General features: G+C 47.9%; 5 protein-coding genes across 5 annotated transcripts; 2 read left to right on the forward strand and 3 right to left on the reverse strand.

The window, feature by feature from the left end:
• Positions 1-176: 176 nt before the first annotated feature.
• Positions 177-1202, reverse strand: L228DRAFT_264519 (hypothetical protein; the record flags this gene model as incomplete). The annotated part of the gene is made up of 1 exon (XM_018334590.1): positions 177-1202. The coding sequence occupies one exon, from the start codon at positions 1200-1202 to the stop codon at positions 177-179; it is 1026 nt and encodes a 341-aa protein (XP_018191648.1).
• A 2022-nt stretch (positions 1203-3224) lies between these two features.
• On the reverse strand, positions 3225-5322 carry L228DRAFT_264520 (MFS general substrate transporter; the record flags this gene model as incomplete). The annotated part of the gene is made up of 7 exons (XM_018334591.1): positions 3225-3869; positions 3932-3994; positions 4061-4264; positions 4322-4498; positions 4594-4622; positions 4681-5038; positions 5101-5322. 7 exons carry the CDS (start codon positions 5320-5322, stop codon positions 3225-3227), a joined length of 1698 nt encoding a protein of 565 aa, XP_018191649.1.
• Positions 5323-6888: 1566 nt separating this feature from the next.
• Positions 6889-10578, reverse strand: L228DRAFT_225787 (Pkinase-domain-containing protein). The gene is made up of 4 exons (XM_018330395.1): positions 10160-10578; positions 9648-10099; positions 7707-9588; positions 6889-7644 (listed from the first exon to the last, which is right to left on the reverse strand). The coding sequence occupies exons 1-4, from the start codon at positions 10487-10489 to the stop codon at positions 7222-7224; spliced, it is 3087 nt and encodes a 1028-aa protein (XP_018191650.1). The 5' UTR covers positions 10490-10578; the 3' UTR covers positions 6889-7221.
• A 256-nt stretch (positions 10579-10834) lies between these two features.
• L228DRAFT_279339 (hypothetical protein) lies at positions 10835-12251 on the forward strand. Its single transcript, XM_018335679.1, has 2 exons — positions 10835-11060; positions 11121-12251. The coding sequence occupies exons 1-2, from the start codon at positions 10998-11000 to the stop codon at positions 11919-11921; spliced, it is 864 nt and encodes a 287-aa protein (XP_018191651.1). The 5' UTR covers positions 10835-10997; the 3' UTR covers positions 11922-12251.
• Positions 12252-12486: 235 nt separating this feature from the next.
• Positions 12487-14141, forward strand: L228DRAFT_279340 (hypothetical protein). Its single transcript, XM_018335680.1, has 3 exons — positions 12487-12507; positions 12595-12955; positions 13115-14141. The coding sequence occupies exons 2-3, from the start codon at positions 12597-12599 to the stop codon at positions 13989-13991; spliced, it is 1236 nt and encodes a 411-aa protein (XP_018191652.1). The 5' UTR covers positions 12487-12507; positions 12595-12596; the 3' UTR covers positions 13992-14141.
• The last annotated feature ends 430 nt before the right edge of the window (positions 14142-14571 follow it).

Raw genomic sequence — 14571 nt, forward strand, 5'->3', positions numbered from 1 at the left:
TTCAGCTCAATTAAAAGTGATAATTTAAAGTGATGATTCGTTATACAGCAGTGTTTTTCTTGCTTGGTTGTGAAAATATGTAAAAGACACTAAATAGGAAATGCAATACACTGGACAACTAGATAGCCATGCGCATGCAATCTGCAACTCTCACGGCCATTCCTCCGTAGCTAAATCTAGCTCAAAAATTTACTGGCCAGACTCATCAATCCTCCCGCACCGCCCTGTCCGCCAGCGCCCATCTGGTTCTTGGCGTACATTTTAAACGCCATCTCCGCTGCAGACGTGATTACGCTCTGCTTGTCCGTACCCGCAGAGACGTTGCCCTGGGCGCTCTGCTGCTCAAACAGTTTCTCCGCCTGGGCCATGGCCATGCCGATAAACTCGTTCTTGGATCCGCTGGACCCTTGCTGGCCCGACGTGAACATTTTGAGGGCTTGCATGGCTGCTGCCGCGCCCAGGCCGTTGCTACCGGCACTACTGCCACTACCTCCGGCACCGCCGCCACTGCCACCGCCGTATACATTCTGGTGGTGCTCGACAGCTTGTTGCTCATCGAGCGGCGAGTTGGCAATATGCTGCTTGTTGTTGTTCAAGAACGAGAGCGCTTGGCTGAACAAGTTGCTGCTGTCTCCGCCACCACCGCTGTGGCGCTGCGCGTGCTGTGCGGCGCTGCTAAAGTCGTCGTCATCATTGTTGTTGTTATTGTTGTAGTCCGAGGGTCCTGAGCCGGGATGGCTAGGGTAGCCGTAGGATGTGCCCGTGTTGGAAGGCATATCGTTGTACGAGGGCCTGTCATTGTAGTTGGACCTGTCGTTGTGACTGGGTCTGTCGTTGTAACTGGGCCTGTCATTGTAATTGGACCGGTCGTCGTAGTTGTTCCGGTCATTGTAATTGGACCTGTCGTTATACGATGTTCTGTCGTTGTAGCTGTCCCGCTCATCGTACTGGGAATCGTAGCCTCCTCGACCACCAGATCCAGCACCGCCAGACCTGCCGTAGCTCGAGTCCGTGGTGCTATTGTATCCGCCCCGACCGTCGGGTCCGGTAGCAGCAGACCGGTCGTCAAAAGCGTTGGACGAGTCATAGTAGTTGTCACGGCCACGGTTTCCACCGCCGCCGTATTCAGAGTCGTCTCCGCGGCGGCCGTATCCGCCGTCATTGGAGCCAGAGCCGTAGCCGTACTGGTCGTTGTAAGACATGATTGGTTTGTTTGTATGTGTTAAGGTGTGGTCGGGTGTCTTTTGTCTGTGTTTTGTCGTACGCGTTGTTGTTGTGAGCGTGGATGAGTGGTCGGGTGTCTTTTATTTGTGTTTTCTTTTCTCTCCTCTCCCTTTTCGGTGCTCTTATTTTTTAGGCTGCTGGGATTTTCTCCTTTGTGTACTCTTGTTTTCTAGGCTCCTAAAATGTACATCCAACGTCAGTTATATATCGTCCTTCCAGACAAGCGCGATCGAGACGTCATGATAAGGTGTTTGTGTTTTGGGCGAGCTGACGTACTGTACCGTACCTGAGCTAACTTAAGTGACGTAATTACCTAGTGTACTACTGAGTTGCAGTTTCGTACCGGTTTACGCGTAGAATGAACCTCCGTTAGAAGGTGTCTGAAAGATGCAGTAGATTCAGCTTTACAATCCAGGATAATCTGGTGAGAGTTTTGCCGATTTGAAAGGAAAGTGACAAAACGATGGATTGAGTATTGACTATTGAAGCGGTGGGGGAGCAGCTGAGCAGCAGAGCAGCAAGGCTGAGGCGAGGAGGGGCAGGTTCGCTAATGACGACCCGAAACCGAGGCGACCACGTAGGCGGTGTGACATCCAAGGACAAGAGGACGACACAAGGGCAAAGTGGGGTTCTAGTTCAGGGGGCCTTTACGGAGTACTTAGTTGCCCTATACGCACGGGTATGAATAACCCTATCATCCCGTATCCCGTAAATCAGACTTTTACCAAAAGATACCTTACTTTATACTCCAATTACACGGGGTTATGTTAGACAGTTTTTGCATCTCTGCTTGAGGTCTCTCCGCTGGTTTACATCCTGTGAGCTTCTTGTCACCGAATGAAGCTCAGGGCAGCAATTGACTCGATTTGTCCCACAGTATTATACCTCTGTAGATTTTACCATACCATGATAAATTGACCGAGGACTACCATACCGTAATAAACGATATATGGGAATTGCTTATAATGGATTTTCCAGTACAGCTTCATATCACTCCTGGCCAAGGCCAGGCACAAGAAAGGCATAGCAGTTCAGCTCGGGTAGTTCCAGCTAAAGGTAATAATTGCTCTCGGAGTTAGGTATAGTAGCTTCTTATGTAAAACATTTGCAGCAGTCAATTACCTACCTACCTACCTACCTACGTAGTAGTAAGCAGAGCATGGGCTGGATGAAGGCACGCCAATGTGGAGCGGTGTACTTGGTAAGTAGCAGACGAGTCATAGCGAGGAGGCCAAGCTGGGTTTCGACTCACTCTTACATTCAGCCTCGCACCACAGAGTACTCACCATGGTGACTACCACAGTAGAGTACAGTCTATGAATGAATAATGAATGAATTGAAATGCAGATTAACCAAGTAACGGTGTTAATTTTAAGATAAGAAGTACATGTTTATATTAGATTCTATTGTATAATTAATGCCGTTCTAAACGAATGTATCGTTCCCATTCCCATCATGCAAGATGTTAAATGCTTCATGAAAAGAAAAATAATTAAATATCGTAAATGAAAAAGAAGAAGAAGAAGAGGAAGAAGAAGAAGAAGCAGAGGAAGAAAAATATCATCAGTCAGAATGATTCCTTGCTCTCCTGATTGCATGTCCGTGGCATTAGCTCGTTGCCTTGGGACAATATTATTCGTAGCCATTAATAATAATTATCTCCTCATACCGTATAGCCATATGATAGCGACCAAAAGAAATTAGAGAAAGAGATGATGAATATCTGTATATGCATCAATGTTGAGCGAGAGAAGATGGCGAGATGGAAAATTCCAAGTCAGAAGAAAAGAAAATGTTGCAACGCCTGGCACCGTATATGCTTATTAGTCTATTAACGCGTCACATTAGAATCGGAAGATTGTATTCGTCGCAAGATGCTGGGTACACAAGTTCCGGGTGGAACCAGCCAGGCAAAATATGTGCAAACGCAGCTCATATCAGGCTGTGGGGTCGGTGTGTTTCGAATTCGGACGCGGACTTGAAAGGGTCGTCAGAGGTTTTCATTCCTCAACCTTTTCCTCATCGCCAAGTTCCCTTTCGTGCCTGAAGCCCTGCTCGGTTTCATGGGCACGATCAAGGCTGTAGGCCTTGAGGAAGAAGCAAGCAATCATTGCAACAGCGGAAAAGGCACACATGCTGATCCAGACAATCTTGAGCGAGTCCGTATAACTCTTGATGAGCAGTGCCTTTTCTGGTACCGAATCGGCCATGCTCTTGATAATCTGAACGAGGCCGGAGGCGTCCTTGGAAAGCTCGCCAGCCTGTGGAGCCAACGACGGATATTGCTCGAGCTTGTGCTTGATTTGGTTTTGAAAGATGACACCACCAACGGCAACACCAAGGGCCTGGCCAAATGTCCGGAAAAAGGTGAACATGGCAACGGCAAAGGCGAGCTTCTCGTCAGATGACTGGCTTTGAATGGAAAACGTCATGCCCGGGAAAAGGATACCAGTACCGAGACCCGGGACGAGGTTCAGGAAAATCCACGCAACCGTGGACGTGTGCACGTCCATTAGGTACAGGAGACCCATGCCGAGAGTGGTCAAGATCCAGCCAGCCCAGACGAGCTCGAGGTAGCGGCCGGTGATGCTGACTGCAATGCCAACTGCTATAGAAGCGGGAGCAACTGTAAAAGTTTCAGGGAACTAATAAATGTTAGGGCTATCTGATTCATTTGGATGGAAAGTTGGATGTAGAGTTTACTCACCGCAGCTACACCTGCCAGGATAGGAGACATTCCCTTGACAGCTTCGTAATAGAGGGGAAGGTACTGCAAATTGAAGACTATTCAGCTCCGGTTCAAAAATACTCCGACAACTTCATCATAGAAACTCACGTAAAGAATGCACCACAAAACCATCCCGTGGATAAATGCTCCAAAGTATGTCAAAGCGGCTGTGCGGTTCTTGAAAATATCCATGGGGATCACGGGTTCAGCGGCCACAAACTCCTCATAAAAGACGAAAAAGATCAAGCCGCAAGCACCAATGATCAGAGGGACAAGTGTTCTCCAGTGATCCCAAGGATACATTATACCACCCTGAAACCTGTTAGTTCTTGATAAAGCCTACTATTCTGTAGTCAAGACAAAACATACCCACGTGATAGGAATCAAGAAAGAAGTGGTGGAAGCGACAAAAACGACCGACCCAATCCAGTCGACACGCTTAAGTTTCTGGAAAAAAGAGCTTGTGCGGTAGTGGAGCTGGAGAAAGAGCGGGATCATGATAAAGGATATGCCGGCAAAAGGGAGATTAATCCAGAAAATCCAGCGCTGAAATGGCAGTTGTTAGCGACGTTATCAATGGGAGGGCTCATTTTTTTTTATAGAGAAAAAGAAAAAAAAAAAAAAAATTTTTCGCGACTTACCCATGAAGCTTTTTGGGCAAGTGCTCCGCCTGCGAGGATAACAGTCAGACTGTGCATGATTTGAAATGTCGCGAATTCGTGACATACCGACAACCGGCCCTGATACACTGCCAATAGCCCACATCATACCCATGAAACCGAACCATTTGCCACGTTCGCGCAAGGGGACAAGGTCCGTGACGACAATCTCAGTAAGGGCGATAATGCCACCACCTCCAACACCCTGAATACAACGGCCAACGAGCAAGACAGTAAAGTTGTTGGCTACGGCGGCAACAATGGCTCCGACGGTGAAGAGAGCAACTGAGACTAAAATCAGAGGTTTACGGCCGAAGATATGCGAAAAAGACGCAAAGCTAGGCTGGAAGACTGTGGACGTGAGTAAAAAGGACGTCCCGGACCAAAAGGCTTGAATGGCCGTTCCATGGATCTTGCGAGCAATAATCTGTAATCTTGATTCAGCACATTCACATCTCTCCTAGAGGAGAAGATAGAGATTCGACTGACCGGAAGAGCGACGGAGAGAGAAGTAGCATCCAAGGCAGCCATAAGGGTGACTATTAAGAGAGCACCAAAGGCAAGATAAAATCTCCAGCCAGGCTGAAACTTGGGGGGACCATCCTGGTTGGAAGATGGCGTTGGTGACGACGTTTCTTCTTGCCTAGTATTTACTTTCTCGGCCCTTGTGTCTGCCACGGCTGCTGTTATATCGGTTTGCGAAGCAGCCATACTGCTCTGTAGGAAGTACTTTTGATGTAGAATGCCAATATAGCTTCAGGATCGCTAGTGTTTGGAACAGGATGTAGGACCTGCAATTTGCTGTCGAGCTAACACCACTTTTTTTTGTTCTTCTGCTATGATGAAATGCGAAAAGAAAGTTGACGACAGCAGGTAGGCAAGATAAATGGAAGAGAAGCAATTATGGTAGAGATTGGTGAATCATCTGGGAAAGAGCAATTGACCGTGTGATAGAAACAGAAAGAGTGCACATGGACAGGAAATGTTCGTCACTTTAATGGTCGAAGGTTTGAAACGTGGAATTAGGCTCAAAGGGAGTGAATAATCAACGCGCAATCATCTCCAGATGAATTTATCCGAGCGGAGAGAGTCCATAGTCCGGGATTGACGACGGTTGCGAAGCTGAAAAGACTGGAAGGAGTAAAGGGCTAAAGTGAGTCCGGGGGGTCAGAAAGTAGAGGCAGTTAATTCTCCTTCTGTCAGAAATTATGCCCTAGGAGACACGGAATCGGGGGATGAAGCAAGTGCAGAGAGCATCACTCATCCTTGCTAAGGGGAAGGTTAACTCGCAGTAAGGCAGATAAGTTATGCCATGTTCGCCTCAAGAAGGGGAATTCGTTGCGCTTTCCACGGGACAATGTCTGTGCCCGCTGGACTCACCTTCACGTCCGATCGGCCCAACGATCCCCCGATTTGCTAACCGTGAACCCCGGGCTCCGCTGCAACGTAAGTTTGCTGTGCCTCTTACCTAAACCAGCGACGTTCCTGGTTAAATCTCCACGGGACTCTCAACGGTACCGTACCGGAATACCGAGCTACCTCCCGTCTCGCTCGGTAACTTACACGGTATAGGCTAGCCCTAGCTGCGATTTGCCGTTCGGACGCCCACATACAGAGTAGAGATTGGTATTGGTATAAAGTACTGATGCCCTACACTGATTGGCCGATAGCCAATGCTGCCAATCAATGACAGGCGACAAGAGAAACGGTCAGAGAATTGCATTGGCTGTATGTGTCTCATGGTACAGAGTAGACATAGTAGACAGAGGAAAGTATGCAGCCACAATGATGTTGATCGAGGGAAGCTGGTACGGCCGTAGCGCTTCGCCATGACTCTCCGGCATTCTTCGCCTAGATATGAATACATTATTGCACGCTTTACTTCATCACAATAATCCTGGTCGAACAACACTACGTCTCTTTCACTTACAAAACGCTTACATATATTTTTGAAGCGATTAGTTAGTTGATCATTTAGGGCAAGGTTGACGGACGGACGAAACGAGTGCTTGAGCAACATCCACTTGGTCGTTCCACCCTGCCACCTTAGGTAAATTCCTCCAGGCAACAGCAAGCGAAGCCTTTTGGCCCCACGGATCAGCTCCCAGGCACGGAACACGCGAGTAACTTATCCGGCCTGGCCCACAATCTCATCTGATTCTGACTTTCTCTCCCAGGGACGGGTCCTTTTGTCCCTTGACACCTGTCATTACGTTGCGTAGTAGCTTTGAGTGGATAATTTCCATTAAGCATTAATTATGTACACTACACAGGTATATTTTCCGTCAAAAGCATAATGCTGAAGAAAAGCAATGCTGCACTTTGAATGATGCATGCCATCGAGTTTGTGACTTGCAAGCCCAGAAACAGAGACAAAGCTAAAACAAGAAAATATCTGAATCGGACAGAATTGTACGGCAAAGTTCCAAACGCCGAATCCAGCCCAATGCCTGACTTTCTTGCGCGTGTGAGTTTTTAAAAATGCAAATGCTAAGCGTCATAGCGGTCGTAACGTCGTCAATGGATGAAGTCTATCAAGGGGGATGTTGGGTTCATCCAACCGATGCTCTGGATTAAGCATATCCTGCCCACGCTTCAGGGCTCGTAAATTCACGTTTCCTCAGTCACACGAACATCTTCACCTCTTGCCCCAACCGTGACCCACACAAGCTTTCCCCTTTTTCCTGATGCAGTCTTCTCTTGCATGCCTTCCCATTTGATCTTTTGCGTCAGATCCTGTCGGCCAAGGCCTTTATTGGCAAGCCACTGCAGGACAACATTCTCGATGAAATACAGCTTCCGCTCAAATTGATTGGCCTTGATGACATCTCCAAATTGATGCCGGCCGTGGCTGCCTCGCAGCATATCTCGGACCGAATACGACAGAATCTCGCGCTCATCAAGCATCGCGTTCGAGAGGTATTCAACATCATTGTGTTGAAGCGCACGTGCCGCAATTGGCTGGAGGTGGTAAAAGTCGCACCATTTTCCGTCTTCGGACATAACAATCTTTGTGTGGTCCGGAAAGTTAAACTGCAAAATAACTTGTGAGTTCCGTGCTCGCCGAGCAAACGTTGTGGATAAAGTGCTCATACCTGAAAGGTTCCATTTACAAATCCCCAAACTCCGACGTTACCCAAGCGCTGGAAAAATTTAACACAGGGCTTTGACTGGCTGCCGGTAGCAGAAGCTGGGCCCTCGCCTTCCGACGCAGCATCTTCGTCCTCTCGAAGGGTGGAATGCATGTAGTGTGCAAATTTCTTCCAGATCATTACTGTCTCCTTCTTCCTATTCTCATAGGTATCAACACCCGGGTAAAGTCGACCGGTACCTTCTCCGTCATAGGTCACCTTGAACATTCCAGCGTCCACACGTGATCGAACAAACCCTTCCTCTCCTCGATTCTCGAGGAATTCGATAGGATCACCCGATTGGGGCACAATTTCCTCCTTCTCTGGGTAGGATGGTGAGGCTTTTCTCTTCATATGCTTCTCGCCGTCCCGTACCAGAATGCAGCCAGGCGGCATGCCATCTCTAGCATTCATGAGACAGCCAATGCTGCCATCATTGAGCACATAGCCGATACCAAATTTGTTTGTATAGTCAACCCATTTGACGACAATAGAACCTTCCTTCATGCTTGCAGGCTTGCGCGCCGCCGTCCGGGTCTCCACATTTTGGCTAGCTAAGGCTTCCGAGACATTGTGGTGAAACTTGGCAAGTTGGGCCAGAACACGGTTCGGAAGGGTGTTTGACAGCACCTCTTGCGAATCATCTGGGCCAATGAGCCCTTGTCTCGAGCTGGTCCGGCTCGAGGATGATCTTGATGTTGTGCCTGCGCGTCTTGACTGAGACGCCGCGGTGGTGCTTGACTGATAGGCTGACTCAACCCTGATACTTTCCACAGCTCTCAACCCAGTGCGGGCTCTTGTCACTCTTGTCGGCAGAGGCTCGCTGGATTGAGATGGTTGAGGTTGCTCTAATGCCGTGCCGCTGCTCTTCGAATTCAATTGCTTGGAGGTTCCTGCTCGTCGCACGGCACCAGCTCTCAATGTTTCCTTCTTCGCATCCGTCTTTGAATTCGTACTAGGAGCAACGGCATCCTCAATCCATTCTCCTCTGACCTTGATATTTTCCGCCGTCGCTTTGACGGCACGGATGGGTCCATCGCTGAGAATTCCCTGCGTTGACTGTACACGATGGGCGGTGCTGCGAGGCGAGGCGGCGACCTGAGCGTCTTGACGAAGTTTAGCAGCGTGGCTTCTCTTATCCGGCCGTCTTGCCGCAACAGACAAAATTGGGGTGGTTTCTTGAACAGTCTCTTTGAGACTCATGGCTTTTATTGCGGCTGCGCAACTCATCATTTCAGGAGGAAAAGCTCGCTTCTCTGGTGGTAGCGAGGGAAGTGTATTCTCGTATGTCGTCTGGAATGAATGTTGAGTTTCCTCAATCGGCTGAGCCGATGGCCAGTTCGACGGTGTTGGAAAGGGAAGATACACCTCGTCGTCTGGGAATGGGACAATTGGTGTGCGACCGGCTGCCTCCTCCTTTTGGCATTCTTTAAACACTGTCCTGCCGAGTCCGCGGCCTACGGGAGGGAAGCGTTGAGATTCGTCTATCATTCCGACACCACATGCCTGACAGAGTTGCGCCCACTTCCGATAGTACTTCGCTCGGGTTGCTGCATCCGCTGGCGGACGATTATCTGGCCACTTTGGTTGGAGTTTCCGACAGCACGGATCGATGCGATCAGGAATATATCCTCGCGTGAAGAACGGATGACTGACAATCTCATCTGCATCCGGACGACTGTCTGCATCAACTAGCAGAGAGCTAACCAGGTTCCTTGCGTCATTCGGGATGTCGTTGGGACACTTGCTAAGATGAGGCCAGTCGTATTCTCTCTTTGCAACTTTTCGATAAATTTCCTCTTGCGTTTGTGATTGAAAAGGGGGCGAGCCGCAAAACATGGCATAACTTTTAAAAAATTAGCAAACGTCTTCCAAGGTGAAATAATAAATGTGTCATCTTCTCACATAATGACACCCACACTCCAGAAGTCCACCCTGTGATCGTGGCCTTTGCGACCCTTTTCCAGAATCTCCGGCGCAATGTAATTCGGCGTGCCACAGAGTGTCATTCTTCGTTGGTAAGAGTGAGATTCTTTGTCGGTCATCAAAATGGCGGCTAATCCAAAATCGCCAACTTTGATGTTCATATGTTCATCGAGGAAAAGGTTGCCCATTTTCAGATCCCGGTGGATGATATTGCGATGATGCATATATTTGATAGCGCCACATAATTGAATGGTGTATCGACGAATTTCCGGCGGGGTCAAATATTTTCTTCGTCGAACCATGTCCATGACAGATCCATTAGAGCATAATTCAAGCACAATATATGTGCTCGATTGAAAGGTGAAAGCTCGATGAAATTCAACAATGTTGGGATGGTGCATTTTCGAATGGATTTGCAGCTCAGTGCGAAACTGTACAAACTTCATCAAAAATTAAGGCCTATGAGAGTATTACAATCAAAAAATTCCTACCTTCTCCTCCATTTTCCTCTGTGCCATCTGAGTTTTGACAATCTTCAAAGCGAATCGATGGCCTGACCGCCGAGAAGTACGGTCAAGAAGTTCACCCTCATAACATATCGCAAATCCACCCTTGCCCAAGAATCCTCCGGTCGCATATCGTTCGCCACGTTCGCCATCGAGGGCATCAGGCTCCACGACCAGGGTCGGCGGAGCTGCGGCATGGTCTCTCTCTTTCATAGGTTTCGCAGGCTGTGCTGGTTTTAAGACTGCCTTCTCGCCCTTTGATGGAGCCCGAACAGGTATGTTAACAGGATGAGGTGACAAGGCCTCCATCGCCATCGTGAGCTCCGCGATGATAGATGGACCCTGTTTACGCGGGAAGTCGAGTGATGAATCACGATGGCAAGCAACACAGATGTTCAGCTCCTTGTACACCGTAACTCTCTAGCAAACAATAGCTCTTCGGTTGTTTTCAGTCTGCCGTTGCCAGGGACGACGTGTCGACGGTACGTACCTGGCAGTCGCAGGTGAGCACGTGCCAGTTGCCTTAGGTGCTCTTGTACCTTTGTACCTTCATTAGGCCCCTCCTACCCCTTGCCAGTCGGCATCTTTCACCGCCGACCCTCAATTCAGCCATGTCATAGGGCCAAAGCGGAACCTTCATCAAGTGCTTCTTCCTGGTGTCAGCATCTGTCTGCGACCCTTTATCATTCTTGTTTCCTATCAATTGGGTTTTCTCTTTATTCCGACAAGAGTATTTTTGTATACCGAAGCATCCTGGGCAAATTTAGCTTCACCGCACTCGTTAGAGTTATAATACAAAGCACTCGACTCTGATGGAGCAATAATGTCCAGCATCACGTTAAAGTTGACCTCGCTCATTGTTAAGACCTTGTCCAAACCAATTGCAGTAGGTACTTCCCAATCTTATTCAGACTCCCGTGTCCCAATTGCTCATCTCTCTATTCAGAATCAAATTAAGGCTCAAGCGAGGGAACATGAGCGCTTTCGACGTGTGTGCGTCTCCTTTGCGCAGTCGCTCCACCAGCTGGACATGAGATTACGGCTCGGACTCTTACGCGATACCGCTGCCATTGAGAGACAAGCAGCAAAGGAGGCAGCTGCAGCGCAGGCAAAGAAGCACAAGCATGAAATACCGACGGTAAAAACGGAAGCGCAAACCAAGGCGGACGAAACAGCCGCCGCAAAATCCAAAACCAAGGGTCAGACGGAGGAGAAGCCAAAACCTGCACCTGCGCCACGGATTCGACCTTTATCGGAAGCCAAAGCTATCGATTCCGGGGCGAATTTCATCAGCGAAACTTTCTTATTCCTTGTTGGTGGCGGGTTGATTTTGTTTGAATCCTTCCGATCTCGTCGGAAAGAGAATACTCGAAGAGAGGATGTCGCCGATAAGATCAACGAGCTGCAGGAGAGCGAAAAGGCCGCAAGGAGAGGCCTACTTCTTTTGGAGAGGGAAGTCATGAGGTTGAGAGCTGAGCAGGGAATCCTCGTCCATCCTCGACCGAAAAGGATTCTCCCCGAGGATATTAGGGACGTCGAGCCTGAGATTGAACCTCAAGCCGAAGAGCCCGCCCCTTCCTGGGTTCCTTCGATCTTCAAAAGTCCCTTTACTTCCTCTCCTCCTGAGCCCACGCCTAAGCCGCAAAAGACAGTGGGGCAACAACCCAGCCAAGAGGCTTCTGTTCAGCCTGAACAGACTTCGCCTGCAAAAGCAACGCCGCAATCTCAAGAGCCCACAGAGAAATAAATATCTGCTGGTTTGAACAAACAATCCTTGCACCAATCCTTCAGTCGAATGGCGTGTTTAATTTTGATTGAAAAAAAATACCCAGGCTGCATTTTCGTAGCCCAGCGTCGTTCGATTTCGACATTACACTGCACCTCACTCCACTACAATCAATAGAAAGGAACGGCAGATAACGTGGACATAGACTTATTTTTGTATATATGTTTGGATCTTTTATCTACCTCGATTTGCAATGGAGAACCTTAAGGCCTCCAATTCTTAACAGGCTCCTTACAAATCGCCTACTTAAACATTAGTCTCGATGTAGATTACATCTACGAATCTCCACACACAATCAAATACAGTAAACATATACAACTAGTTCTGGAAGCTTTCAAAACGTGGCATAAGATTGTTTTGCACCAGCTATAATATCGCTCGCCAACCGAAGCATATATTTAAAGTATTCATCAGAACAACGTTCTGCAAGAATCCTGACCTCATCATCAGTATAGCCCACAAATGTTCTGCACCACCCTTCGCCATCGGCCACCGTGGTATCAGCTCATACCAGAGCTGTCTTCCCCAAAAACTCTCAATTTAAAAGGCAGGTCGCATCCCTCTGAGCTCTATCACGACAGGAAGACTACCAACTGCCTCTGCTAACTTCAGACCTCGTTTTAATATTTATTAGAGATGCTTCTCCAGACGCACGATATTACCATTCAAAATGAATTATCCAACGCAAGGACGTCGGCCAATTGCGCAAGTTCTGGCCCTGTCTCAAGCCCAACCACGATCGAGAACCGCATCTTACTCCTCTCCGCTCCTTGCATAGACCCTGAGACTAAACCCAGTACCATCCGCCGTATAGCTCAATTCTCATCTACAGGCCTTGGGCAAAATCTATTCGTCTTTTTTGTTCTAGAAGAGCCATGCGAACGCAAGACAGAAAATACTCCAACTACAGCTGGGCATGATGTTCAAAACGGCAGAGATCAAGCTGGCTCTGAAAGCGGCACTGGCATATGCGCATACATGCAACTTCAAGCAGAGTATGTGATGCTTTCCTTCCATTCTTTACTCATCCCACATGTCAAGCAGCATGATAAAACTTATTTAATCATCTTCACCTTTCCATTGTACCCGCTCTCTTTGTTTTGATTTGTTCTATCTTATTTGTAGAGAGGTTCTTACATTCTGACACTTCTCAGGCTCTTACAGCTCAATCTCCGCATAACAATTATTCCAGTAGCAGATATTTCTCAGCTTACACGTATCATATCTCTGACGTTTCCAACAAAGCGACGCAACCCATCTCTCACCCTCGCACCCAAGTTTAGCACAGATCAACATCAACCCATCCAGTCTTCTCCGCGACGTCATACTCACCATCCAACTTCTTCTTGTTCATCTTCACGATTCACTCGACAAGCAAGTCACTTGCAGATCTTGTCGCCGCAGAAACAGTCATTTTCTTCGCCAACGCATCACACACCTCGACAGCCTGAAACACGTCAACTCTTCTCATCACTTTCCTTTTCGCAATCTCCACATTCTTCACGTTCTGCACACTTTTCACACAGACGTTTTTTCAATCCACAGATTCCGAATAAGCAAAATATACGACCTTTTACATCTTATGATACTTATACACCACATAACCAACACCAACATCGTTTTCATCAAGGAACGTCATTTCCTCCGCCAATTCAACTCCAGCCATCTATACTTTTCCCGCAAAACCATACACGACAGACTCGACCTTCACCTTTCTCCTCTCCACGCTCACCTGTTCCACCTCGTCATGCTATTCATGCTGCCTCCTCTACTTCTCCCAACACCAACAACAACACCCAGGCCATTAACCCAATCACCCTTCTCCCCCTCATGACAAGTTCTTTCCCGCAGCAGAGTTTATCCGACCATACCGTGCACATTCTCACAGACCTGTATACTTGCATTGCAGACGTAGCATGCGCAATACACGAACCACACGGGCACTGGCGTCACGAAATGGAAACGTATATTGGCCCAGAAGAAACTCGGGCCCTCGAGGAATTCTGGGCTGAAGAATGGGTAGTTGAGTAGGAATCTAGCATTATCGTTTCGCTCTCTTTCTTTCTTTGCCCCTTCATCAGCCATGCAGTCGGCATTGTCTGATGGCTTGTCTCGATGGAGCCTTGGAGACCGGTAACCTGCTGAAGTAAGATTATTAGCATGGCTGATACACCACCTGGCTATGTTAGGAATATAGCATAGAGCATATAGCATTTCTTGTATGTTCGGCTGTCTCGTCTGGCATGAACCGTCACTCTCTTTTTACGCATTTGCCGCGTTGAGACCGTAAGGGGGAGGGGGAGGCGACACAGGGAAGGAGACAACCTACAAGGTAAAAAGGTTTTTGCCCGCGCAGATTACCATGGTTAATATACTATACCTGCGCACGAATCATCATATACAGCCTCCTCACGAGACCCAGGACTATGGGTATTTAAAAACGCAATATTTTGACATGACACGACTATAAACGATACGATGATCAGACATATATGACAAAACATGGCAAGATTATAAAAATAAAAAAATATATATTTAATTTCTAGATGAAAGATGAAGATAATAAAGTAATATAACAAATTTGATACAGCTAACAACGTAGGGCTAGCAT

Source organism: Xylona heveae, assembly GCF_001619985.1.
Source record: "Xylona heveae TC161 unplaced genomic scaffold L228scaffold_1, whole genome shotgun sequence".
NCBI lineage: Eukaryota > Fungi > Ascomycota > Xylonomycetes > Xylonales > Xylonaceae > Xylona > Xylona heveae.